The sequence below is a fragment of the Humulus lupulus genome, chromosome 3 (genome assembly GCF_963169125.1).
Source record: "Humulus lupulus chromosome 3, drHumLupu1.1, whole genome shotgun sequence".
In the NCBI taxonomy this organism is placed as follows: domain Eukaryota; kingdom Viridiplantae; phylum Streptophyta; class Magnoliopsida; order Rosales; family Cannabaceae; genus Humulus; species Humulus lupulus.
In genome coordinates, this window is record NC_084795.1 from 62,347,573 (window position 1) to 62,373,462 (window position 25,890).

At 38.6% G+C, this 25,890-nt stretch overlaps 1 protein-coding gene and 1 non-coding gene across 2 annotated transcripts; one reads left to right on the forward strand and one right to left on the reverse strand.

Moving 5' to 3' along the window:
- Positions 1 to 794: 794 nt before the first annotated feature.
- Positions 795 to 1,382, reverse strand: LOC133824238 (uncharacterized). Its single transcript, XM_062257104.1, has 2 exons — positions 1,091 to 1,382; positions 795 to 1,024 (listed from the first exon to the last, which is right to left on the reverse strand). Exons 1-2 carry the CDS (start codon positions 1,380 to 1,382, stop codon positions 795 to 797), a joined length of 522 nt encoding a protein of 173 aa, XP_062113088.1.
- Positions 1,383 to 2,466: 1,084 nt separating this feature from the next.
- LOC133828096 (small nucleolar RNA R71) lies at positions 2,467 to 2,573 on the forward strand. Its single transcript, XR_009890738.1, has one exon. It is a non-coding gene; the product is annotated as a small nucleolar RNA R71 (small nucleolar RNA).
- The last annotated feature ends 23,317 nt before the right edge of the window (positions 2,574 to 25,890 follow it).

A 25,890-nucleotide genomic window follows, 5' to 3' on the forward strand; every position in this document is an offset into this window, starting at 1 on the left:
GGCAAATGTTCCATAAGGGCATGTGAAGGTAGTCTTTTCTTGATCCTCCGGTGCTATAGGAATTTTATGATATCCGAAATATCCATCCAAGAAACAGTAATAAGGATGGCCAACCAATCTATCTAACATTTTATCAATGAAAGGTAAAGGAAAATGGTCTTTCCTGGTGGCTTTATTTAGTTTAGGTAATCTATACAAATTCTCCACCCCGTCACTGTACGAGTTGGAATAAGTTCGTCATTATTATTTTTAACAACCGTCATACCACCTTTCTTTGGAACTACCTGGACAGGACTAACCCAAGCACTGTCAGATATTGGGTAAATTACTCCAGCGTCTAACCATTTAAGAATTTCTTTCCTTACCACTTCTTTCATTGAAGGATTTAGCCTCCTTTCAGCATCAATACTAGGCTTACTATCCTCCTCCATTAATATACAATGCATTATTGTCGAAGGACTAATACATTTAACATCCACTAAAGTCCATCCAATTGCTAATTTGTGAGCCCTTAATACCCTCAGAAGTTTCTCTTATTCAATCTGAGATAACGAAGATGAAATAATAACTAGGAGAGTATCATTGTCACCTAAATAAGCATACTTAAGATGATCAGGTAAGGTTTTTAAGTCAAGAACCGGTGGCTTCTCAATGGATGGAAAAGGTCTCGCAGGCACTTGCCCTAATTCCTCATATTTCTTTTTATATATTTGCCCTGATGAAATCAACCACTTAACATACTCACCGGTTTCAGTACCAGCACACTCTTCAGGAATTTCTATCAGACTCTACTCTCATGGATCTTTAATAGACTCAACCCCTTTAATTGGTTCCTCCAATACATTAACACAAAAGCAACTGTCACTAGCTGAAGGATATTTCAAATCTTTGAAAACATTAAAAATGACTTCATCTCCTTGTACCATAAGCGTTAATTCTCCTTTTTGAACGTCTATTAGCGCTTGCCCAGTGGCTAAAAATGATCGTCCTAATATAATAGGCACATCCTCATCTTCCTCCATATCTAACACAATAAAATATGCTGGGAAAATGAACTTATCTACCTTTACTAGAACATCTTCTATAATACCTTTGGGATGAGTTAAAGAACGATCAACTAATTGAAGAGTAACAGTAGTTGGTCTAGCTTCCCCCAAACCAAGTCTTTTAAATATAGACAGCGACATTAAATTTATACTTGCACCTAAATCACATAAATCTCTCTCACAATGAAAGTTTCCAATAGTGCAAGGTATAGTAAAACTGCCCGATTCTCTTAAATTTTGAGGAAGCTTCTTTTGAATAATTGCATTACACTCTTCAGTTAATGCAACAGCTTCATAATCCTCTATTGTTCTCTTATTAGACAATATGTCATTCATAAACTTCACATAACTAGGCATTTGTTCTAGAGCCTATGCAAATGGGATGTTAATATGAGGTTTCTTAAATACTTCAAGGAATTTGGATAATTGTTTGTCAAGATTAGCCTTTCGAAACCATTGAGGCTATGAAATTTTTGGTTTAGGCTCAGAATATTTTGTTTTTTCTGGTTTTGGAAGGTCTTTAGTAACCTCCTCTTGAATCAGACTAGTAACTTGTTGTTTCTCTGTATTCTTCCCTTTCTCTTCCACTACAAGTCCATCATACTTAGTCCCACTCCTCAAAGTGACTGCTTGACATTGTTCTTTAGGATTTACCTCTGTGAAACTAGGCAAATTCCCTTGTTGTCTACTAAAGAACATTTGAGCCAATTGACCTATTTGTGTCTTCAAACTTTTGATGGAAGACCTTGTCTCTGTCATGAATTGATTTAATTGGTCTGGCTGAATTGTTGGTGGGTTCATTTGAGGAGGTGGTGAATGAGATGGGCGTGGGTTTAGATCATAATATGGTCTAGCATGTAATCCATAAGTTGGTTGATGAGATGGTTGTTGTGATGGATATTGTTGATATTGTGGTTGTAACTCTTGATTATTTTTCCAAGACAGATTATGATGATTTTTCCAAGCAGGTGTATAGGAATTTGAATAAGTATTGGGTGCAGGTCTTGAAAAATTACCTATAACCTATGCCTGTTCCAAGGGCATATTGTTTACATCTGTTGAGCAACTAGCTGTGCTTGGGCATTGTTCATAAGAATGAGGTCCTCCATAAATCTCACAACTCATGACATTCTGTACTTGCATTGCTTGTGTGGTGATATAAGTTTGCTGCAGTTGTTTGGTTAGAGATGCTACTTGAGCGGTCAATAGCGCTATTGGATCAACTTCTAAGACTCCCGCTACTTTCTTATTATCTCGCTCAGTAGACCAATTATAATTATTCATAGCCATCTCTTCCAACAGCTCGTACGCTTCATTCACACTTTTTCTCATAAATGCCCCTCTTGATGCTGCATCTATTATCATTCTTGTATTTCCTCCCAAACCATTGTAAAAAATATGAACTAACAACCACTTCTCTATTCCATGATGTGGGCATCTCCTTTGCAATTCTTTAAATCATTCCCATGCATCATGCAAAGACTCCCCATCCATTTGATGGAAGTTGTTAATATCTCCTCTAATTCTGGCTGACTTAGCAGGAGGAAAATATTTACCAAGAAACTTATGAGCCAAATCTTCCCAAGTAAGTATAGAATTGGCTTGTAACGAATTCAACCAACTCTTAGCTTTGTCCCTTAGTGAAAATGGGAATAGTCTCAATCGTACAACATCATTACTCACCCCATTCATTTTAAATGTTGCACATAACTCCAAAAATTTTGTGATATGTAGATTTGGATCCTCATTCGGTAACCCCCCAAATTGTACACAGTTTTGCATCATCTGAATAAGTGAGGGTTTGATCTCAAAATTATTAGCCTCAACAGTTGGAGGACAAATGCTTGAATGTATCCTCGTAACAATAGGGAGTACATAATTCCTTAATGGCGGATCAACTTCAGAGGCATTACCCATATTTGCATTATTGTTGACAACGTTATTTGCGTTCTCAGCCATGGTAAAGTCCAGCCTTTTCTTTATCTTGCGATTCTTTCTACACGTTTTCTCAACTTCAAGATCTATTGGTATGATTTCCTTTTGTCTACTTCCTCGCATATACCAACAATTCCTGAAACACAATATAGACTTGATCCAAATAAATATTAAAAAATAAAGAAAATTAAAAATACCAAATTAGAACAAATAACAATTAACCATGATATTAGAAATTAAATCCCCGGCAATGGTGCCAAAAACTTGATCGTGAAAATATGTATATACGCAAGTGCGCGTAATCGATTCAAGTAATATATGATAAGTAAAGTATTGTTCCCTCAAAGACTATCTTCCAAGTACCACTAATTGTTCTATAAATTTCTATTTGGCAACTAAGAATTTGATTTTTAATTTAATTTTAAATTTGAAAATACTTTAAACAAAAACAACCAAATAAAATATTTAAATCACTATGAAAAAGACCTAGGGTGTTAATTTCATCAACTTTTCATTCTACTAATTGTATTAATCAATTCTATATTTCTTTCTTTCTATTCTAATAGCAGGTTAACATAAATCAATTCCTATTCTTTTTCAAGATATAATATCTCAGCCTATATACAGGTTTTCTACATCTCTGTGACAAACTTAAACATATAGAAGACATTAAGCATGGAAACCTAATTACTACACAAGTCATACAGGTATTTTCGTCCAATATGCAACCTATGTCTATATAATGATAGCATATTCAATTCTCATCTTTCGAATTTTGAATCAAAATCATTAAATCAAGAAAATAGTGATCAAGTATTTACTAGCATTAAACACACATTATATAGATTAGAATAGAGAAGAAAAATCAAAAGAACACCATAATTCAATTAGATAGAAATCCAAGTGAGTACATTAAACCCTAGATAAAAATTATTTAGTTCATATCACACATGACTAAATCAATAAACTAATTATTCAAAAACATAAGATTCATAAACTTGAAGAAGAAATAAAAATATGAAACTGCAGAATTTTTAGCCTAAGAACCACAATTAGTCTCTAAAAACGTAATTAAAAACTAACCTAATGACTTAATTAAACCCTAAACACGAATTTATAGTAAAAAATTAAAAGAAACTGAGTTTTCCTTGTGCGGGCTGCAACTTGGCCTTTTCTGGGTCGCGACCCGTGTCTGTTGTGGCCCTTTTTCTTCTCGTCTAATGGCTTCAGGTGCCGCGACTCAAGAATCTTAAGTCGCAGCCTGTGTCTGACTTTCCCCTTAGCTAAGCCTCTATTTCCCTCTTGAGTTGCGACTTGTAAGCCCAAGTCATGACATTAATTCTTTCCATCGAGCATATGCACCTCTGACTTCACCTAGAGTCACGACTCATAAGTTCAAGTCGCGACTTTAATTAAATTTTTTCTCAGATTTGATCGTTCAGCTCATCTCTTCATCAAAATCCGTCCTTTAAGCATCCTTGGTATCATTTTTAGACCAATAGCCACCAAAAGCCTCATTTTCCCACCATTTTAGTTTCTTTTTGCATTTTTCTCATGATTCACCGCACCAACCTACAACAAAGACAAACAAAAGCGTGATCTTGCACAAAATACACATAAAAAAACTCAAGATCACCACAAAAACACCTTCTAAAATGACCTTAAAATGAAGTTATTACTCTCCAGCTCCATCGGGGTCGTCTCCAATTTCTCAACCATCTGGACCACCAAATCTGCGTTCCTATGGGCCAACAAGGCATCCTGGAACAAATCAAAGTTAGAAAATTTACAAGAAAATTAAAAGACTAAACAGGCATATGGCTTACCGCGGCGGCCTGATGATGAATGGCCTGAGAGATAAAAATGGCATCATGGCTAGCTAAGGTGGAATATCGCTTGAGCTGAAGATTGGACATGGTAGCCCCCACCCGGGCCAGGAAAGTCGCAGCAAGCGGAGCCGTTTCCTGCCCCAACTTAGGCCGAAACCCAATCTTGGCTACAAGTCGGTCCATGATCTGTTGGGGAGCATTAAAGGCCTCTGGACGTTCGAAAAACCCCACCTTCTGCCTGATGGTTAGGGCCCGGTACACCTCATCCCGTTTGTCCCGATCATCGTCCCAAGCTCAGGACACCATTTTCACCCTCTCCTCCTGAAGGCCCAGATCCTCTTCCTTGGGAAGGACTGGGTTGATGGGAAGCCCTGGAGCCTCCGGGATTTCCTGCATAACATTAAGGCTTTCCTCGGAGGAATGCTCCTCAGCTAGAGTTGGATCCTTGGTCTTGTTCCTCTTGGCCTGCTTAGAGGACCATGCGATGACCGAGTCCATTTTCCTCTTGGCCGCCCCTCCTCCTTCAGAAGGATCCTGCTCCAAATTAATAACTTGGAGAGGAGCAGGCTGGGGCAAGACTATTTCGGCATGTGCCACCGGGATGAAACTTGCAGCTGAACCCCTCTGAGAAGCCTCCAAGACTGACTTTGAATCCCTGAGGATCAGCTCCATAATTTTCTTTTTGGTTGGGCCCTTGGCGGCCGTCTTCGCCGAAGCCTTAGCTGCGGCTACCCTTGCCTCGATCATCTCCTTCATCTTGGACACAGGGTTGGACATCTTCGGATCAAATGAGATAGATAGAAAAAGAAAACTGATCAGTAAAATACATGAATTGGGATAAAATTCAAAAATAAAAGTAACATTTAAGTCTAAAGTCCTCCAGGACAAACCCTTATCTAAGGAATGGGCACGACTCAACTCCCCTCGAGCAAAAGAGTGAATTCGGTCCCCCATGTCATCCAGGTCCAAAAAGCCACCATATTGGAGGAACTAAGACAAGTGCATGAGGGTTAGCATGTCTATAACAATGGGGCAAGGAAGCCCCACGCTGCTAATAGTCCCGGACAAATAGTTTCAGTATGGTTGCCTATTCCTAACTAAGCCCCCAAAATGAAGGGCATAAGTTAAACTCAGAGGCGATTTACCTTGTCTCGAAATGCTAGCTCCGGGAGCTCCAGTGTTAGGCTGCCCCCCCCCCCCCCCTCTCAAGAAGGGTGTCTAGTTCTTCAGATTCGGCCCTCTCCACCTAACGGGCCTGCTCTTTCCTCGCCTTCTCCACATCCACCTTGGCTGCGACCTCCACTACCTCGATGTGGATGAGGGCCGGCTCCTCCCTCAGGGCAGGATCCCTTTTGCACTGTAGCCCCTGGATGCTAGGGGCATCTATCGACTAGTTCATGGAAATCAACTTGACCAACTGAAGGTTCTCTGCAGTTACGAAGCCCCCCATGTCCAGCTCCTGAGCGCTCATAGTGGCATAGAATTTTTTTTGCTCCAAGATCGATTCACTGAGCCGGGTCTGAGCATATGGACCTATTTTTTAGGATTTTAAGTGTCTAGTAAACAAAACTAAAGGCTGGATAAAAAAGTGGAGAAGGATAACTTACCCACACGCTGGAAGTCTAGCACCAAAGTGGGGTTCTTCTATAGGAGGAACACGGATGTCATGAACCAATAGTGCCTGACATTCGGGGGATGCTTCCATGTGCTGAATGGAGCTGGACTAACAACGCAGGTTTCCAGTCTATAAAAACTGTCCCACGTCTTTTCTTTGGAGTTGAGTTGCGGCTCCAATTTGTAGAAATACAGCACTTCTGCGGGAGTGGGCACCGAGATCTCCTTCAACGCACAGAATATGTGCTATCCCACGAGAAATTTGTACGCCTGGGGGAGAAGCTGGAAATGCGCGATCCCCACAAACTTGAGGAATCGTGCGAAATAGTTGTGGAGTGGGAGAGTAGCTCCCGTGATGATATGGCCTATGCTCCAGGCCCCAAACATGCCCATGCCAGTATGGGCCTTCTCTTCCTTCTAGGCCAGTTAGTTGTAGAAAAGTCCCAAAGTCGATTCCACTCCAAGATGTTTTTCCAGCTGTTGTAACATCCGATAATTCTGGAACTCATTATTCTCCCCATCCATTTCCCACGTGTTAGAGTGGAAAGTTTGGATCCCTCCAAGACTACAAGGCCTACCTGGACAACGTCCTTTGTATATAAAGTCACTCAGTGACTCATGGTCAGCGACTTGGAAGTGACAAAGAAAACGAGATCCATGTAGTTAGCACCAAAACTGAAGAAAACTGGTTGAGGTACGGGGGTTCTCCTAAAGATGCTTGGAGAAGTCCCCTCTGGACCCAGATCTGGGACCAATAGAGATCCCGAGATCTTGAGTCGGGAACTAAAGGCCAAATTTTTTTCTAACTCACCCCAAACAGTCTTGAGGCGCCTGAATTAATCCGAGACAACCAGACTAATATGAGTTATCACCTAGAAAATCTATGGTTCATGCCTACCACAATCATACTTAGAACCACCCTACATGGTGGTCACGACCCTAATAGCTTTATGGTCATAGGAATAACATGACGATAAAACCAACTAAAAAGGAACACAAAGATGAGAAAATGACCAAAAAAATTACTGTGAGGTACTGGATTTGAGATTCGTAAAGTTTTAGGAGACAAAGTCGGTAGAATCTCAATCATAAATCTTAGAAGATGATGCAGCAGTTCATCTACTGGTTGAACCAAGACAGAGTTGTCTACTGGTTGAACGGAAAAAGGTCTCGTTGGAAATAGGTGGACTCGAAGGTGTATCGATTGCTGGAGAATCTCGTCGGTAATGGTGGACATACGAAGCTCTCTTTGCTCTTTAGTTTGAATGTATGGGATGAGTAAAGTTTGGAAATGAGCCTGTTGAGGTATTTATAGGGTAAAAATCCACTATTTGATCCAACGGTCGACAGTGGGGATCCAAAGATTATCCCCATCCGATGGTCCCGGAGGATGCAGAGGCATTAATTGGCCTAATCAAACACTAAATCGTGGGTTCATCAATCCACGATCCGTATCTACCTCATCCAACGATCCATTTTAAAAATCTCAAGACTATCCCCATCCAACAGCTCTGGATGGTGTAGAAGCATTAAACAGCCCACTAGAGTACCCAATAAACCTTTTTCGTATAGAAACGATGTCTCGAGAATTACGCTGACACTCATCGGTCACTTAGGCAATCAAAATATTCTTTCTAGATCCTTAGGGCACGAGTGGTGCAGACGCACCATCAACTTGAAAACACGTGTCAGAAACATTGAGAATTTGAAAGGATGGGGATCGCCCAAATGGCCCCCAAGTAAATGAACCCAACTTTTGGTAAACAAACCAGGATATTTGAGATTGATTCGGGAGAGTGAGGCAAGTCTCCACCGTGTGAACGCGGATGAAGACTTGAGGGGTAAATGTTATCCATGTTTTCCACCCATGACACATGGCATGACCCAATGGGTACGTGCACCCTCTTAAGAGCTCTAGGACCATCTTGAACCTGGCGAACGGGGAAGGATGAAACCTCAGATAGCCCAAGAAACATCGAGCCCAACAACGGTCAATGGGCACGAGCATAACAAAGTACTGGGACTAAGATGCAAGCCCGACTCATCTTCCCAGTCCTGACCAACCTACATCCTTCGGCATGCCAATTGAGGTGGCAGACTAACTAGTCGATGGAGATAGACCTTATCATGAATCTAGGGGAGATACTCAATGTCACGATGTCCATCTTGGGAAATGAACCCAAGTCCTCGTGAACAAACCAGGACACCGGTAAGTGAATCGGGACATTAGTAAACGAACTTGGACCGGACTTTCGGATAGGGCAAGCCTAGCTAGTCCCAATGCTAACCTGTCCCCGTGAAATCTGGTAGTTGGTCACATCAACTAACCTGCAGAAGAGGGTACGCACAGAACGTACACTGTTCCTAGGAAATAGTATTGCCACTACTCTAACCGATCCAGTCCCCATGATCCCCTTAGAAGCCCACGTGGACTAGTCTGAGCTAACGTACAATGTGCAACTATAAGGCTTGGCCACGCCTGAGTAGGCCCAATGGGCCCAGATTAACTACATTTTATTATGTAACATTATTTGTATTATGACTCCATTAGCGAGCAAACTGTGATTACATCCCTATTGGGCCCGGATTAATCCGGGCCAAGCCCACTGCGCTTGACTGCCTATAAATAGGGCCAATTGTGCACTGTAACAGGGATCCGAGATTTTTCTCTTGTAAGAAAAAATATGCTAAAATTTGTAGAAAACTCCATTTTCAGAAACTCTCTAAAATCTAATACTATTGACTCGTGAACTAAGGCTCGTTAACGCCCCAACTACGTAAAAACTTCGAGCGTTCATCTCTAATTCTTCTTTTCAGCTATTACTTCTTAATAAAATTCCAGTTTTAAACAGTAACTATTTCTTAAAAACGTTTAGAGACCTTTACGAAACCTCAACATCGCCCAGAGTTGATGACCTGTTTGATTTGGCGACCCCTTATATCTCGACAGCTACAAATTTGGACCTATCTGTTATTCCCAGTTGTAAAGAGGTATATGATTCAGTTTGGTCAATGGGACCTCTTAAGGTACCAGGACCTGATGGTATGCCAGGTAGATTTTTTAGAGCTCATTGGAACATTGTGGGTGATGACCTTACTCAAACTTTCCAACAATTTTTCCATACGATCAAATTTGTGCGCACTCTAAGTAGGACGTTCATTGTCCTCATTCTCAATAGAAATTTTGCCCGCAGTTTTGATGAATAGACCAATTAGTTTGTGTAATTTTTCCTACAAGGTCATCTTAAAGATCCTTGCTAGTAGACTGCGCAATGTGCTGCCCCCTATTATATCGTCTTTCCAATCGGCCTTCATACATGGTAGATGGATTGCAGAAAATGGTATTATTGCCCATGAGATTATGGATTCTTTAAGAAGAAGAAGGGAAAGGTGGGCTATGTGGGTCTTAAGCTTAACATGTATATGGCCGATGATAGGCTGGAATGGGATTTCATTGACCATACTTTGCAAGCCTATGGTTTTGATAGAAAGTTCATAAGCCTTATCTATCAATGCATTTCTACAATCTCATATTTTGTCCTCTTAAATGGGGCCCCTCTAAAACAGATTTTTCCGTCTCGGGGTTTAGGGCAGGGCGATCAATTTTCCCCATACCTGTTCATCTTCGGCAGCAAAATTATTTCGAGACTCATTCTCAGAGAAGAAGGGAGGGTTCTATCCATGGTTTCAAAGTTGCCCAGAATGGCCCAAAAATCTCACATCTTATGTATGCTGATGACACATTTATCTTCTGTCGGGATTTGAGAGAGGAAATGGAGGTGATTAGAAAGGTCTTGCATACTTATTACAGTTGGTCTGGTCAGGCTCTTAATACTAATAAGTATGCAATTGATTTTCCATTAATACTAGACATACTACCTGTGATGAGATTTTGGAGATTCTCCACTTTAGAGAGATGAGCAGAAACGAGAACTTCTTGGGACACCCTTTGTTCCTCACCAAAAGTAGAAGGAGGGACTTCCATTTCATCAAAGAGAAATTCATTAAATGCCTTGAAGGTTGGAAAAGTAAATTTCTTTCACAGGTTGGGTGGTCTACTCTCATTAAGGCCATCACCCAGAGTCTCCTAGTGTAAACTATGTCCTCCTTCCTTCTCCCCAAAACGTGTGTGTGATGCTCTTGATAAGGCAGTGAGAAAGTTATGGTGGATTGGAGTCTCTAAGAAGAGTCAGGTCTTATCTCTTTCTAACTAGGATTCCATTTGCCTTCCCAGAGAGGGGGGAGGCCTTGGCTTCAAGAAATTCTCTGATCTCAACCAAGCTTTGCTTACTAAGCTCGATTAGAAGCTTGTGGCAGGGGAGAGTTCCCTGTGGTGTGAGGTCTTCAAGGCCAAATATTTCGAGCCTAGAGGTTCTTTCTGGTCTGTTAAGCTGCCTAACAATGCCTCCTTCATGGCTAAAGGGATCCTCACTACTAGAACCCTTATTTGAGATGAAAGTTGCTATCTTATCGGTAATGGGATGGGCGTTGATATATGGAATGCCCTGTGGGTCCCTTGGCTTTGCTAGGATCAATGTAGAGCTGCCTTTAATCCTATATCTATGACTCGTGGCTTGACTCTCCATAACACTGTGTTACTCCCCAATGGATCTTCGAATGTTGAGAAGTTGGGTAGATGGTTCACACCAAATTTATTGGGGGTCATTGATATGATCAAAATACTGTCTTCTAAAATTGAGGACAAGCTTATTTGGAAAGGAGAAACTAGTGGTTCCTTCAAGGTAAAAGAGGTGTACAAGTCTATTGTGAAGAGGCAGATGAGGAGAGACATTCCTTTTTGGAAATCTTTGTGGAAGGCTCCAGTCCATGAGAGAGTTAGATTCTTCCTTTGGAAACTCACTCGCAATATCCTCCCATTTGGTCAAAGGCTGCAAAGTATCTTTAGGGTTTCCATGAGATGTTCCCTATGTGATGCGGATGAAGACTCTTTCTAGCATTTGTTTTTGCACCGTCCACTTGCTAGACAACTTTGGTTTAGTAGTCCTTGGGCCATAAGGAGTGATACTCTCAGTTTCTCCTCAAGTTTGGAAATGGTTGATTTGATCCTTTACCCCGGTTTCCTCTCCTCTACTGATTCCCAAGGTCAGAGCTATTTTATTCAATATGCCTATCTTTTTTGTTATAATTTGTTGTTTGCCAAGAACAAGGCATTCCATGAAGGTGCAAAGAAGACTTTAGGAATGTAATCTAACAGTATCATAACTGCACTTGCGGATTACAACTCCTCCATCCTTAAAGAGAAGCCTCTGCACGCCGAAGTGGATAGATCGGGCTTCAACTGACCTCGCCAATCTAGGATGGTCTTTGTGGATGCCGCAATACGTGGGCTGCTTGCTTTCAGTGGAGTCGTTTGTTGTGAAGTCAATGGACCAATGGCCTACCAGATCTCTGACAAATTCTTGGTGTCTTCCCCCTTAGAAGCCGAAACCAAAGCTCTTCTCTCTGCCATCAAGGCCTGCGCCAGTTTTGGTTGGACTAATGTTCAGTTAAGATACAAGACAATTGCAAAAGGTATTAAAAGTTGCCAATTGTGATTATGTGGTTGGAGGCTATTTCTAGTTTTGTCTTTTTTTTTAATAATTTAATTTGTAAAGAATAAATTTATTATTCAAAACAATATATTTGAATTGCTAGTTTGATTTTTATTTTGCTGAATAATTGTTAGTTTGATTTAGAAAGAATATTTTCAATATTCAATTTTTTATTATTTTGTGGTTTTGTATTTGAAGAGTTGTAGGTCTCATTTATTTTAGTCTAAAACATCTTATTTATTTCTAGAAAATAATAAAATATTATTTTTTATAATGACGAATAACTTTATTTTTATTTCGAATGGAGTGGATAGAGAGTACAAATTGAAAGATGGATTTCCTCTAACCAACAAAAGCTCATTGTCTAGCCAAAGAGCATGCAAAGATGCTCTTGGAAAATTAGACAAAAGAGTTTACATATCAGACTTACTGATACCCGATTAATTTTGACAGGCTGAATTATTGTTCAAAGCCAAAAACAAGACTAGAGCTTTTGCGTGAAAATCTGATAAGACCATGAAAGAACAAGTGCTTCTCTTTGAAAGATCGATAAGACACATGTATCATAAGCCAAACAAAGATAAGTAACTTCTTCGAAAAACCCTTCCCTTTGGTCTGACCTTAAGTAAAACTTTAGAAATAAATGTGAAATCGAGATGATTTTGGAGTTTAGTGTAGCGCACTAATTTTTTTTTAATTTTGTGCTTTGTTTTATTTAATTGTTAAGTGTTATGAATTATTGTTTTTTATTGTTAGAATTATTTGGTAGAAATAGTGTGAATTTAATTGTTAATTGTTTTATTTATTAATTAATTTAATTTGTGAATAAAATGACTTTTGATTGAATATACCAAGGTGCATGGTAAGTAGAGATGCACCTTAGGGATTGTGTGTGTGCGTGTGCATGATTTCATGGTGTGCATGAAATAGATTCTCTACACATTTATTATTTTCCTTTTCTTGGATTTATTTTATTTGTTTAGAAAAAATATATAAATAAAAAGAAATGGAAACAAAGAGAGAAGGATCTAGAAGGCTTGTGTTCACACAAGAAAAAAAAATGGGAAACAAATGTTGAGAAGGGATAGAGTTGTCATTCTTGAATTCTCGTAACCCTAGACCCAGCCTCAGTAAAACGGGTATAACTAGGGTTATGGATATCCGATTTAGATACAGCTCATTCTGTTAGAAAGCTAATGAGATCATCTACATTTATTGTGACATAGTATTTTTCCAAAAACGTAAGAGAAACGATTCAAAATCGAGTCCCAAGTCACAGAACCCTAGAGTTACGAGAATAGCACAACTTCCCTTATTGGTCATGGACAACCAAGGAGAGAGAGAAAGACAACGGTAAGGAATATCTGATTTCCTAATTACTCTATTTATTTTCTAGATAAGTCAAGGGTTTTATTGTATTGATTTGGGAGAGGGAAATTAGGAAAGGATAAGAGCGAGATTGGGTAATTGATTCTAGGATTTTATTTGGCTAGAATAAGAAGGGAAAAAAGTGAGCTCTTGTCTCACTTGTGCATTGGGGCTATCATGTAAAAAGAGAGAGAGAGAGAGAGAGAGAGAGAGAGAAGGAGAAGCGTGAGAATAGAGAGAGAAGGAGAAGAAGAAAGGAAGAAGGAAGAAGGAAGAAGAGAAAGAAGGAGAAGAAAAAGAAAGAGATTTTGGGAATAGGTATTTTGTTTTTTTGTTTTTATGTTTTAGTACCTCGAATCCTCTAAGTTATTCTCTCCTATCTCCTTAAATTCTAAGAACATTTTTCCTTTCTCTTTGTTGTGAATTTCGAAATTCATAGGGTATCCAAGATGGTTGGTCATATCTTTTGTGTTCTTGATTCTACAATCAAGAGAGGTATTGGAATCTCTAACCCTTGTCATTGATCTATCATTGTTTTGAGGTGTTGATCATTTTTGTGTTTTTGTAACATTGTTGATTGATTTATTTGTTGGAGTTGTTTACTATTGTGATGAGAGTTCTTAGGTATTCTTTTTTATGTTGGCATTTTTTATTTATTTCTCTAGAAACATGTTTGGGTGCATGTTATGTGAGGTGAAAGAAAAAGAAATTAGAAAAGTTGATGCATGAGGGTTTCGGCCAAGCATGTGTGGTGATGTTATTATTATTTTCTATGTTGCTATATTTATATCATGTATTGGTTAGATAAATTGGATAAAGGCATATTGGGTCATTGTGGCTTTAAAAAAAAAGTGATAAGTGTGGATAGTATGCTTTGTTATTAGTGCTATTTCTCTTATTGAATTGAACAAAGAAGTATGATGAGATGATTTCTAAATTTTGGTTGTTGGACTCTATGTGTATTTCCGCAATAGCATGCCTTAGACCTAGGTTTACTTGCTTTATTTTTGCATAAAAGAAATCTTATAATAATGTTATAAAAAGAGCATGTTAGAGTTTCTTGTTTTTTTTTTTTTTCACTTGCTCATAAATATAAGCATGGTTGTTAGAGGTATAATATGGATAAGAGTATCATGATTTAATTGTCTATGTGATGATAGGGATTTTCTTAGAATAACAAAATGATAATAGTTACATGCTAGGGTTTGTGATTTAATTGTATAGATTTAAACATGTATTATTGTGTAAATTTTGTGAAGTGATGAAAAAGATGGATTCTTGATTTGTTAAACTTGCGGATTTTTGATGTTTAAAAGATTTAGAATATGATGAAAATAATGATTTTGCATGCTTAAATGATTTTGCAAGTGCTATGATGTTTTTAAGAAAATAAAGGGAATTTTAACATGCATGAAAAATTGTGTTTTTAGTCAAATAAATACCTTCAGATTTTTTTTATATTTTAGAGAAAATATGGGATTTTAATTTCAAGATGGTTATTTTTTAAGAGTTTATTTTGTTGCTGGAATTTTTGGTAAAAATATTAGAAAGTCTTTTAATTGAAAGAAAATTTGTGTGTTTGTGAAATAATATAACACCTAAACTATGTAAATATTAAAAATGGTATTTTAATGTAACCATGAGTGTTCATTATAATAGATATGATTTTCTTCATTTTAATTAAGAAAAATATTGAGGTAAATTCACTTGTGATTTTTAAATAAATTAAATGATGGCTGAAAGTTTAGTTTAATAAATTAAAATTAATTATTTGATTATCACATATGAATTTATACTACATAAAATTTAGTCTTAAAATAATACAAACAAAATATATTTTTCTCACACCTAAAAATTATATTTTCTCACATCAATTTTTGTAATTTTATTAGTTTAGATAAAATTGTGATTTTCTAAGGAAACATGATAATTATAAGTATTTTAAATAATGTCAAGCCTTAATTATTTCCATGTAATTTAAAATAATAAATGGATTTATTTTTTTAATGGCTAAATAATTTTTTTATGAAATAAAAATAATGTTTTAGAGTTTTAATCAACTTAGTGATTTTAAAGAGATAAATAATGGTAAGGAAAGTATGTTGCTAAATTCTTGTTTGAAAATGATATAAATAAGTGTGTAGGAATTATCGTTTTTAACGTCATTTTTTAACAACGTTCCCACGTATGCATGTCGCATGCAAATGCACTTTTATGTTAAAAAATATGTCTAATATTCAACCATATGTTTTTTACTTAAAAACCCTGCATGTAAAATATGTATAATTTGCATTATTCTTTTGGTGATTTTATGTGTAAATATGCATGTTTGGAAAATATGTGTAGTTTTCACAATGTGTGCATGGTCCATGCACAGATGGGGTATATGAGTTGGGCACAAGAAAGTCTTATGTGATGCGAAAGAATCTTATTCGATTATGGTTATAGGATCATTGTGAAGTTTGTCAATTTTTGCTTTGCTTGGACCTGAGGTCAGGAAGTTAGATAGAAATCTATTTGTTTATGCTATGAACGGCAAGATTGGCTTGTATGGATATAAATGTTATATATGATGATGTACCATGTATGAAATTCTATTCCGATATGATATGATGATTGCAGAAATTCATGTAGTTTTCCTTGGCTTTGAGATGACTGGATTGCATGTATTTCTATATGTTGTATGATATGTAATGGTTGTTAGCGTGTTGAACGCGACACAACAAAGGGATTACTAAGGATCCAAAGATGTAACCCGAGTTACTAAGGATATAAAGGTGTAACTCATAGGGCAGACGCACCAAGTTTATTCAAGGACTAGAGTTCCTGTTTACCTCAAGATGTGACATGGACAAGATAGGGGGCCATGTTCACAAATATATGATGATTATGTTAAGATGATAATGCTATGATGCTTATGTTAAGATGATTATGTTTATGATGATTATGGTTATGATAATGATGTTTAGGATGTATAACGATGTATGTATATGAATATGTTTTGTTGTGATTACTTGTGTATTGTTTGCACTTCCTTACTAGTCTTTTAACTCACTCCCTTACTTTTCCTTCCAGGTAGCAAATAGGATTTCTCCTTGGCACGCGTGGTGATGTGGGGAGTTCCAACGTCAAGGTGTGTATGACGTGGGGTTACCCTATGGGCGAGAAAACGATCAGCTTAATGCCAATTTCTAAAGAATAATGTTATGTTTATTTTTTAACTTTTTAGAACTTATCATTAGGACTTGAACTTTATTTATTTTTAAAATGTTGCACGAAACTATTATTTTTATCTTTAAACTATTGGACCCAACTTGCATGTTTTAGCAAGGCCCTACTAAGATTTTTCAAATAATAAGCGGCTTTCTTCTATAAGCTTATGAGTATGCAAATTTTTTTACAAAGTATTAGATTAGGGCATTTTACAAATGGTATCACCTCACCGCCGGAAGTACTTGCTGTAAATGTTATCTATATTCTTTCCTACTTTTGAATTTTGTAGTTTTGTAATTGATTTGTAGAAAGTATGCCTCTAGTAATTAGGACTTCTAGAAAGAAACTTCTCGATGAGATCAGTGGGATCTCAAGGGTTCATATAAATGATGTAAACCATGGAGATATGTGGATATCAGCTCCCCGAAAGATGTTTGTTGTGAATGGACGTATTTAATGGATGAGATGCATCATACGAAATCGCAAGTATGACACTATCAAGTTTCAAGTAAAGCAAAGAATGGATTACGACGATGATAATATAACTGGACACTATCAAGATCAAAGGACACATAAGCTTTGCGACGCGATTGTTAATAAAGACATGGGTTAGAGAGTTTACTCCATGACATTATCTTTCGATGTGATGTTGTTGACTAGATAGATACATGCTGTAGCAGAGGAGCACACAAAGTGGACACGCCACAACATTTATTAGCAAACATCAGCAAAACCTTGATGGAGTAAATGGAGACTAAGGAGGCAGAGAGGCGAGTAAATCCACGATAACATAGTTCAACATAGAGGACAATGACAATCTACGAATTAACGCAACAATGAGGATAAATAATGAGTTTCGACATGAAAAAATAAGACAAAGGCTACTAGTACATACTAAGGATTTCTAGGGACAACATGATAATTAGCAATCCTAAAGATGGATGCTAGAATTTGGTGGGACATGGTTAAGAAGACACAAACTTTAGACACCATGACCTAGGCTGACTTTGTACAAGTTTTCACCAAAAAGTACTGTAACGCCCTGGTTACTCAAAGACCGTTACTGTGAACTTTGAATCGTACTTAACTCGCTAATCGAGTTATTTGGTTATAAACGTGCATCTAAGTGTTATTAATAGGTTAAGGTGAAAAACCAATCACAAGGAAATGATATAGTCTATTTAAAACATAAAACTGTTCATGGACCCATAAAAACGTTTACAAGTTATTTACAATACAAAATGGTCATTACAGAGTATAATTTACAACCCGCCGACCTAAGCGGCAAAAATAGGGTAAACCTCCTAGTTCCTCTGAGAAACTCCTTGGCCATGGTGGTCAAGCGGCCGCATATGTACACATCGCCACCTAAGCTCTCCACTCAAGGCTGGGTGAGCTTTTCTTTCCCTTTACCTGCACCACATAGCACCCATGAGCCAAAGCTCAGCAAGAAAACTCAATACTGCACGTATATAATATCAAACGATGATCATAATTATCATCCAGGACTTATAGCCCCAAATAGGTGAGTGACAAATGTAAAAGTTACTAATGTGGGATTCCGCACCCTTTACAAATAAGTGATCAAGTCACTAGCTTAAACGTGACTAATGAGCGAGTCATCAATGTAAACCAAGGGAGTAACCATGGAGTCACTACTGTGGGTTCCGTACCCTTAGCCATGTGACGATACGGTCACCTGGGCCTTCTGGCCCTGGCTCTGAGTAACTAGTCATTGAACTAGACAAGCGCTTTGAGTTTCCGTCGAACTTGGGGTCGGTCTGGCATTAATGCTTGTGATGAGTCATTCAATGCAGATTTCGATCAGATCTAATCTTTTATCGGATCTATGTTCATGACGCTTATGCTGCTCCTAACTCATAGGTCAGTAACATATGACCAGTGCTCAAAACTACTGTCGAACCTAACTAGTAAGTCACAGCTTCACAGCTAGTTCAGACACCATTGCCGATTCTGACTAGTAAGTCAGTGCCATTCACAAGTAAGCAAGATTTTCTAGGTATTTGATATGCAATCAATGTCCACATTTAAACACTCAACATGCCTCAATAATAACCATGCATGCCACATATGGGGTGCAGTTTTCTTACCTCTAGTTCGAGCGAGAAATAGTAAAAGAACGACCCTTGAGAACGATCAACCTTTTGATTCCTTAGTGGTTACCTAGTCATAACCAATTATAACCTTCATTAATGAAAATCAACAATAATAGGGTCTTGACCTAAACCTCACTCTCGGGACCCCGAATTATACCTAAACGGTGAGTAGATTTGATCCCGAGCCTTAATGATTGAAACCCCGAGCCAAAAACCCTTAAAAATGCCCAAAAAAAAAAAAATTCTGAAGGAGCAGGGTAGCACAGTAGCGTTGCCCTCCTAGTGCCCCAGCGCCCAAGTCAGCCAAGAACCTCCCTGAGTAGCGCTGTAGCGCCCCCTTGTGGGCACTATAGCGCTACACACAGCCAGAAATGACCCTGAAACTTTTCCCTTCGACTCCACCATTTCCAACCCGAACCAAAGCCTTACAAACCTCATTTTAAGTCCCAAATTAACCCAAAAAAACATCTACACATGTCCTAGGAATCACAACCCAAGTAACCCTGGCCAAAAACTCCCATCAATTCCCCTCAACCAACTTAGAAAACCAAGTTGAAAATCAAACCAAAAATAGAGCAAAGCTAGAGTTTTAATGGCTAGAAACTTACCTCAAGCTCAGATTAGGATCCTCTTCAATGGTGGAACACAATCCTAAGCTCTCAAGATCCACTTCCTTAGCTTGAATCCTCAAGAACAACACAAAAATTCAAAAGAAAAAGGAGAAGAAAATAGGTACGGGAGAGAACTTTGATACTCTATTTTTGCCAACCTTCCACAACCTTCAGTGGCTTAAATATATCATATGGTGAAAAGACCCTTTTGCCCCTAGGTCATTTAAGGTTTTCTAAAGACTCCCAAGGGATAATTAACACCCTCCAATTCTCGTTATTCTCGATATTCTCAAATACCAATAATTCATATCATATTACCCTTTAACTCCCGACTACGCTCTAATCACCAAAATACCCCAAGACTCACCCCGAGCCCCGAACTTAATCTGGTTATGACTAAACCACTAACTTGCACTCAAAGATCGTCTCATGTCGAATGGCTCGAACAAATCCACATTATAATGTGGCCTCAACAATAGATCACCGACATGCATACAAATATACAATTACGCCCTCAACGGGCCAAATTACCAAAATACCCCTGTGATGAAATGTGGACCCACATGCATGCATTTAAAATCATATTATAATATATTTCACATAAACATGCATATAATAGTTTAATGGCATAATGAAACAACTATGGCCCTCCCGGCCTACTAATCCAACCATTAAACTGCATTAGGGATTTTGGGGCATTACAAGTACTACAATGCTACAATATTAGCAACTAGAGTTAATGAGTTTGTGACACTGACACAAGGTAGTCTTCCAGTCACAGAGTATGCGTAGAAGTTTGACAGACTAGTAAGGTTTGCATCTGAGATAGTCTCAACAAAGGCCATGAGAGTTCAAGGATTCATAAGGGGACTAAAGCCTATGATTGCCAGGGATGTCAAAATGACCAATACAGAGCTAGTTAGCTATGTTGAGATTCTGGACAAAGCTTTAGACACTGAGTACATGAAGAGCTATATATGGAAGGACGATGCTACAAGGAGAGAGGCTAATAAGAGTAAAGTCTTTCAAGAGAGTAACAAGAGGAGGCCTAATAGGGACAAAACAGTGGCACTGACAAAAGGCCCAAGGTCACTGTTCCCAATGGAAATCACAACAACCGCAATAGTCGCAATAATGATTGAAACCGTGGGAATCACCAAAGCAATAAAGTTGAGCACCCCAGCTGTCCTAAATGCTCAAGACGACATATGGGAGAATGTAAGGACGACACCAACATATGTTACAAGTGTGGTCAGGCAAGACATCTGAGAAAAGATTAGCACAATAGAAAGTGGGACAGGATAGTAACAACAACCTAGTGCCAACATGGGTTTTTGCTTTAACCCAGAATGAAGCAGCCAATAGTAACACCGTAGTCACAGGTCAGCTCCCTATTTTTGGTATGATGTGTAGAGTCCTTATTGATTCTGGAGCGACTCACTCTTATGTTTCCATGAGCATGATTGATTAGTTGGGTATGCCTCATAAACTGTTTGACCATAGTTTTAGTACAATGTTATTGTTGAGAGACATGATGCTGTCAACTAGGTAGTTACCGTCAACGCCTATAACGATATAGGGCAGGGAGTGCCCAACAGTCCTTATAAAACTGAGTATACCAGATATGATGTCATACTTGGCATGGATTGGTTATCCAAACATGGGGCGATGATAGACTGTCGGAAGAAGACTGTGGAGTTCAAACCAGAAGAAAGAGAGATTTTTTCCTTTAGAGGAGAAGTGGCGGGTTTTCGAACACCCATAATATCGAAACTAGAAGCACAGAATATGATGCAACATAGGTGTTTGGCATTTCTAGCTAGTGTGGTGGATAAATCCAAGGATACAAAGTTGAAACCAGAAAATGTGCATATTGTTTATGAGTTTTCGGAAGTGTTTCCCAAGGAATTACCAGGATTACCCCGGACAAAGAAATTGAATTCGTGATCGAACTTGCACCAGAAACAACACCGATCTCTAAAGCACTCTATCGAATGGTACCTGGAGAGTTGAAGGAACTCAAGACCCAGCTATAGGAATTGTTGGACCTATTTGTGAAAAAGAAGGACGGCAGCATGGGAATGTGCATCAATTACCAAGAACTCAATAAGGTCACCATTAAGAACAAATATCTTTTGCCTAGGATATATGACCTTTTTGATCAACTGCAAGGGGCAGTAGTATTCTCAAAAAATGATCTGTGATCCAGGTATCATCAATTGAAAGTAAAGGAGGGAGACATTCCGAAGACGGCTTTCAGAACTCGCTACGGGCACTATGAGTTCCTAGTGATGTCTTTTGGACTCACTAACACCCCAACAACATTCATCGACATGATGAACAGGGTATTTAAGGACTATTTGAACAAGTTTGTGGTAGTGTTCATAGAAGATATCCTTATTTACTCGAAGACCAAGGAGGAGCATTTGAGGTTGACCTTGAAAAGACTACGAGAACATCAGCTATACGCTAAGTTCTCTAAGTATGAATTTTGGCAGGAACGAGTAACTTTCCTAGGACATATAGTGTCCAAGAGTGGAATAGCAATAGATCCATCAAAGATTGAGGCCATTAGAGACTGACTCCAATCGAAGAATGCCTCAGAAGTTTGAAGCTTCTTGGGATTGGCGGGCTACTATAGGAAGTTTGTTGAGGGTTTCTCAAAGATCGCCACACCCTTGACCAACTTAACCCACAAACATTAGAAGTTTTCCTAGACTGAGAAATGTGAAGAAAGCTTTCAGACCATGAAGGATAAGTTGATTTCTGCGCCTATCCTTTGTGTTCCCACAGACGGCGGTGTATTGTGGTGTATTTGTGTCTTAATGCATGATGGGAAGGTAGTAGCTTATGCTTCCAGACAACTCAAAGACTATGAACAACGATATCCCACTCATGATCTTGAGTTGGCAGCAGTGATGTTCGCACTAAAGATATGGAGACATCACCTATATGGGGACAAGTGCGAAATGTACACTGACCACAAAAGTCTGAAGTATCTTCACACAAAAGGAACTGAATATAAGGCAGCGAAGGTGGTTGGAATTAGTGAAGGACTACGATTGTGAGATTCAATACCACCTAGGCAAGGCCAATGTGGTTGCATATGCATTGAGTAGGCGGGAACATGGCAGTGCCTCAGCACTACATACAATAGATATGCCTCTTCAGAAGGAGATTATAAATGCAGGCATTGAACTTGTGACAAGAAGCCTAGCGAACCTCACATTACAATCCTCCCTACTGAAACAAATTCGAGAAGGGCAGAAAGTGGATGAAGCCCTAATGAAGTAAGAGGCTTTGGTACAAGAAAGCGGTAGTAGTGACTTCACAATGTCCAACGGTGGATTGCTGAGATACAAGGATAAGATTTGTGTGCTTGACAATGTTGAGATTAAGGAAAGTATTATGAAAGAGACGCACACAACACCCTATTCCTTACATCCAAGGTCAACAAAGATGTACCAAGACCTTAAGGTATTGTATTGGTGACTTGGAATGAAGAAGGATATTGCTGAGTTTGTTGCCAGATGTTTGACATGCCAGCAAGTCAAAGTAGAACACCAAAAGCAAGCAAGGTTGCTTGAACCACTTTACGTTCCAGAATGGAAATGGGAAGATATAGCAATGGACTTTATGGTAGGGCTATCAAGGACCACAAAACAACATGATTCTACTAGGGTAATAGTGGATAGGCTCACTAAGTCCACCCATTTCCTACCAGTTAAGACCACCTACTCGGCGGACCAATATGCAGAAATGTATGTGAGTGAGATAGTGAGGCTTCATGGGGTTCCAAAGTCGATAATTACTGATCGAGGGTCAGTGTTCACATCGATCTTTTGGAAGGGATTATAGAAAGCTATGGGAACAAGGTTAAAGTTCAGTACCGCATTCCATCCCCAGACCGATGGGTAGTCTGAAAGGACTATACAGAGTCTGGAGGACATGTTGAGATGTTGTACTTTGGACTTTTCAGAATCTTGGAGTCAATACATACCTCTGATGGTGTTCTCCTATAATAATATTTATCAATCCACTATTGGGATGACTCCCCATGAGATGCTTTATGGGTGCAAGTGTAGATCTCCTTTGCACTGGGATGAGGTTGGGGAGAAATAGATTTTAGGCCCCGAGGCAGTTAGGGAAGCCAGTAAGGCGATCGAGAAAATTCGCCAAAGGATGCTTACCGCGCAGAGTAGGCAAAAGAGTTACGCGGACCTTAAGAGAAGGGACATCAAGTTTTCAGTGGGCGAGTTCATGTTCTTGAGAGACTCGTCGATGAAAGGTGTTATGCGTTTTGGAAAGAAATGGAAGTTGAGCCCGAGATATATAGGTCCATTTGAGATTTTGGACAAAGTACCATTTAGCACTGCCCCCAACTAGCCGAAACACATAATATCTTTTACATCTTGATGTTGTGTAAGTACATGTCAGATCCCTCTCATGTTTAGACACATTTGGTACCGTTAGAAAGCTAATGAAATTATCTACATTTATTGTGAAATAGAATTTTTCCTAAACCGCAACAGAAACAGTTCAAAATCGAGTCCCAATTCACATGACCCTAGAGTTACGAGAATAGCACAAATTCCCTTATTGGTCATGGAAAGCCAAGGAGAGAGAGAAATACAAGGGTAAGGAATATCTGATTTCCTAATTACTCTAATTAATTTCTAGATAAGTCAAGGGTTTTATTGTATTGATTTGGGAGAGGAAAATTAGGAAAGGATAAGAGAGAGATTAGGTAGTTGATTCTAGGTTTTTATTTGGCTAGAATATGGGAAACAAGTGAGCTCTTGTCACACTTGTGCATTGGGGCTAACGTGTAAACAGAGAGAGAGAGAGAGAGAGAGAGAGAGAGAGAGAGAGAGAGAAGGAGAAGCGTGAGGCTAGAGAGAGAAGGAGAAGAAGAAAGGAAGAAGGGAAAAGAGTAAGAAGGAGAAGAAGAAGAAAGAGATTTTGGGTATAGGTATTTTGTTTTTTGTTTTTGTTTTAGTACCTTGAATCCTCTAAGTTATTTTCTCATCTCCTTAAATTCTAAGAACATTTTCCCTTTCTCTTTGTTGTGGGTTTCGAAATTCATAGGGTATCTAAGAGGGTTGGTCATAGCTTTTGTGTTCTTGATTCTACAATCAAGAGAGGTACTGGAATCTCTAACCCTTATTCTTGATCTATCATTGTTTTGAGGTGCTGATCATTTTTGTGGTTTTGTAACATTGTTGGTTGATTTATTTGTTAGAGTTGTTTACTGTTGTGATGAGAGTTCTTAGGTATTATTTTTGATGTTGGCATTTTTTATTTATTTCTCTAGAAACATGTTTGGGTGCATTTTATGTGAGGTCAAAGAAAAATAAATTGGAAAGGTTGATGCATGACGGTTTCAGCCAAGCATGTGTGGTGATTTTATTATTATTTTCTATGTTGCTATATTTATATCATGTATTGGTTAGATAAATTGGATAAAGGCATGTTGGGTCATTGTGGCTTTAAAAAAAAAAAAAAAGAGGTGATAAGTGTGGATAGTATGCTTTGTTATTGGTGTCATTTCTCTTATTGAATTGAACAAAGAAGTATGATGAGGTGATTTCTAAATTTTCGTTGTTGGAATCTATGTGTATTTACGCAATAGCATGCCTTAGGCCTAGGTTTACTTGCTTTATTTTTGCATAAAAGAAATCTTGAAATAATGTTATAATAAGAGCATGTTAGAGTTGACTTTATGGGTTAAGTGGATTCATGCTGTGTACTTAAAAGGTAATAATTTCTGGCACTACCAGCTCAAGACAGATACAAGTTGGTATTGGAAAAAACTCTGCCAATTACGAAGCTTGTTTGTTCAGGAGGATATTGATAATGCGAGTAGTCATGGGAAGTTTAAAATTGGGCTGTTGTATGCTAGGCTTATACACCAAGCTCCTGCCAAATATCAATAATTTGTTTGGAGCCGAATGAGTATTCCCAAGCATAAATTCATCACATGGCAAGTTGTTAACTCTAAGCTCTTAACCAGAGATCATCTTCTTAGAGTTTTTATGATTCTTGACTCTGTTTTGTGCCCTGTTTGTGAGTTGGTTGATGAAAGCCACAACCACTTGTTTTTTGAATGCCTTTTTTCCCAGTAGGTGGTTCGACTGATTCAGGGATGGGTTAGATGCACTTGGCCTCTTTGTTTCTCTGCCTGGACTGGTTGGATTGAAGACATGAGGGGGGGAGTTCATGCCTCGTTTGTAACGCCCTACTTCCTTAGAGCCGCTACTAAGTGAGTTTAAAAACGTGCTTTCATCTCGCTAATCGAGGTTTTAGATCAAACAGTGTAATTAAGCTATAAACAGAGGAAAAACCTTAGAGATATTAATTTCCATAGAAAATCATAAAAGGTTTACACTTGGGATCCCAAAATATAGTTTAGAAATGTTTACAACACATTAATTAAACCAAGTCGACTGGACAACAAAATCAGAGTTATCTACAAGCATCTCCCAAATAATACACTGGCCGTGGCGGCCAGGCTGGCCAAACATGTACACGCCGCCTCATGCCTGCTGTACTCATGGTTGGTTGATCACCTCTGTACCCTTTACTTGCACCACAGAGCATCTGTG

Excerpts from the sequence above, each read along its gene's own strand:
- LOC133824238 (XM_062257104.1), bottom strand. The coding sequence starts at position 1,382 with ATGAATGACATATTGTCTAATAAGAGAACAATAGAGGATTATGAAGCT. Across the intron at positions 1,025-1,090 it reads TTCTTTAACTCATCCCAAAG|ATATGGAGGAAGATGAGGAT; the intron begins GTATTATAGAAG and ends TTATTGTGTTAG.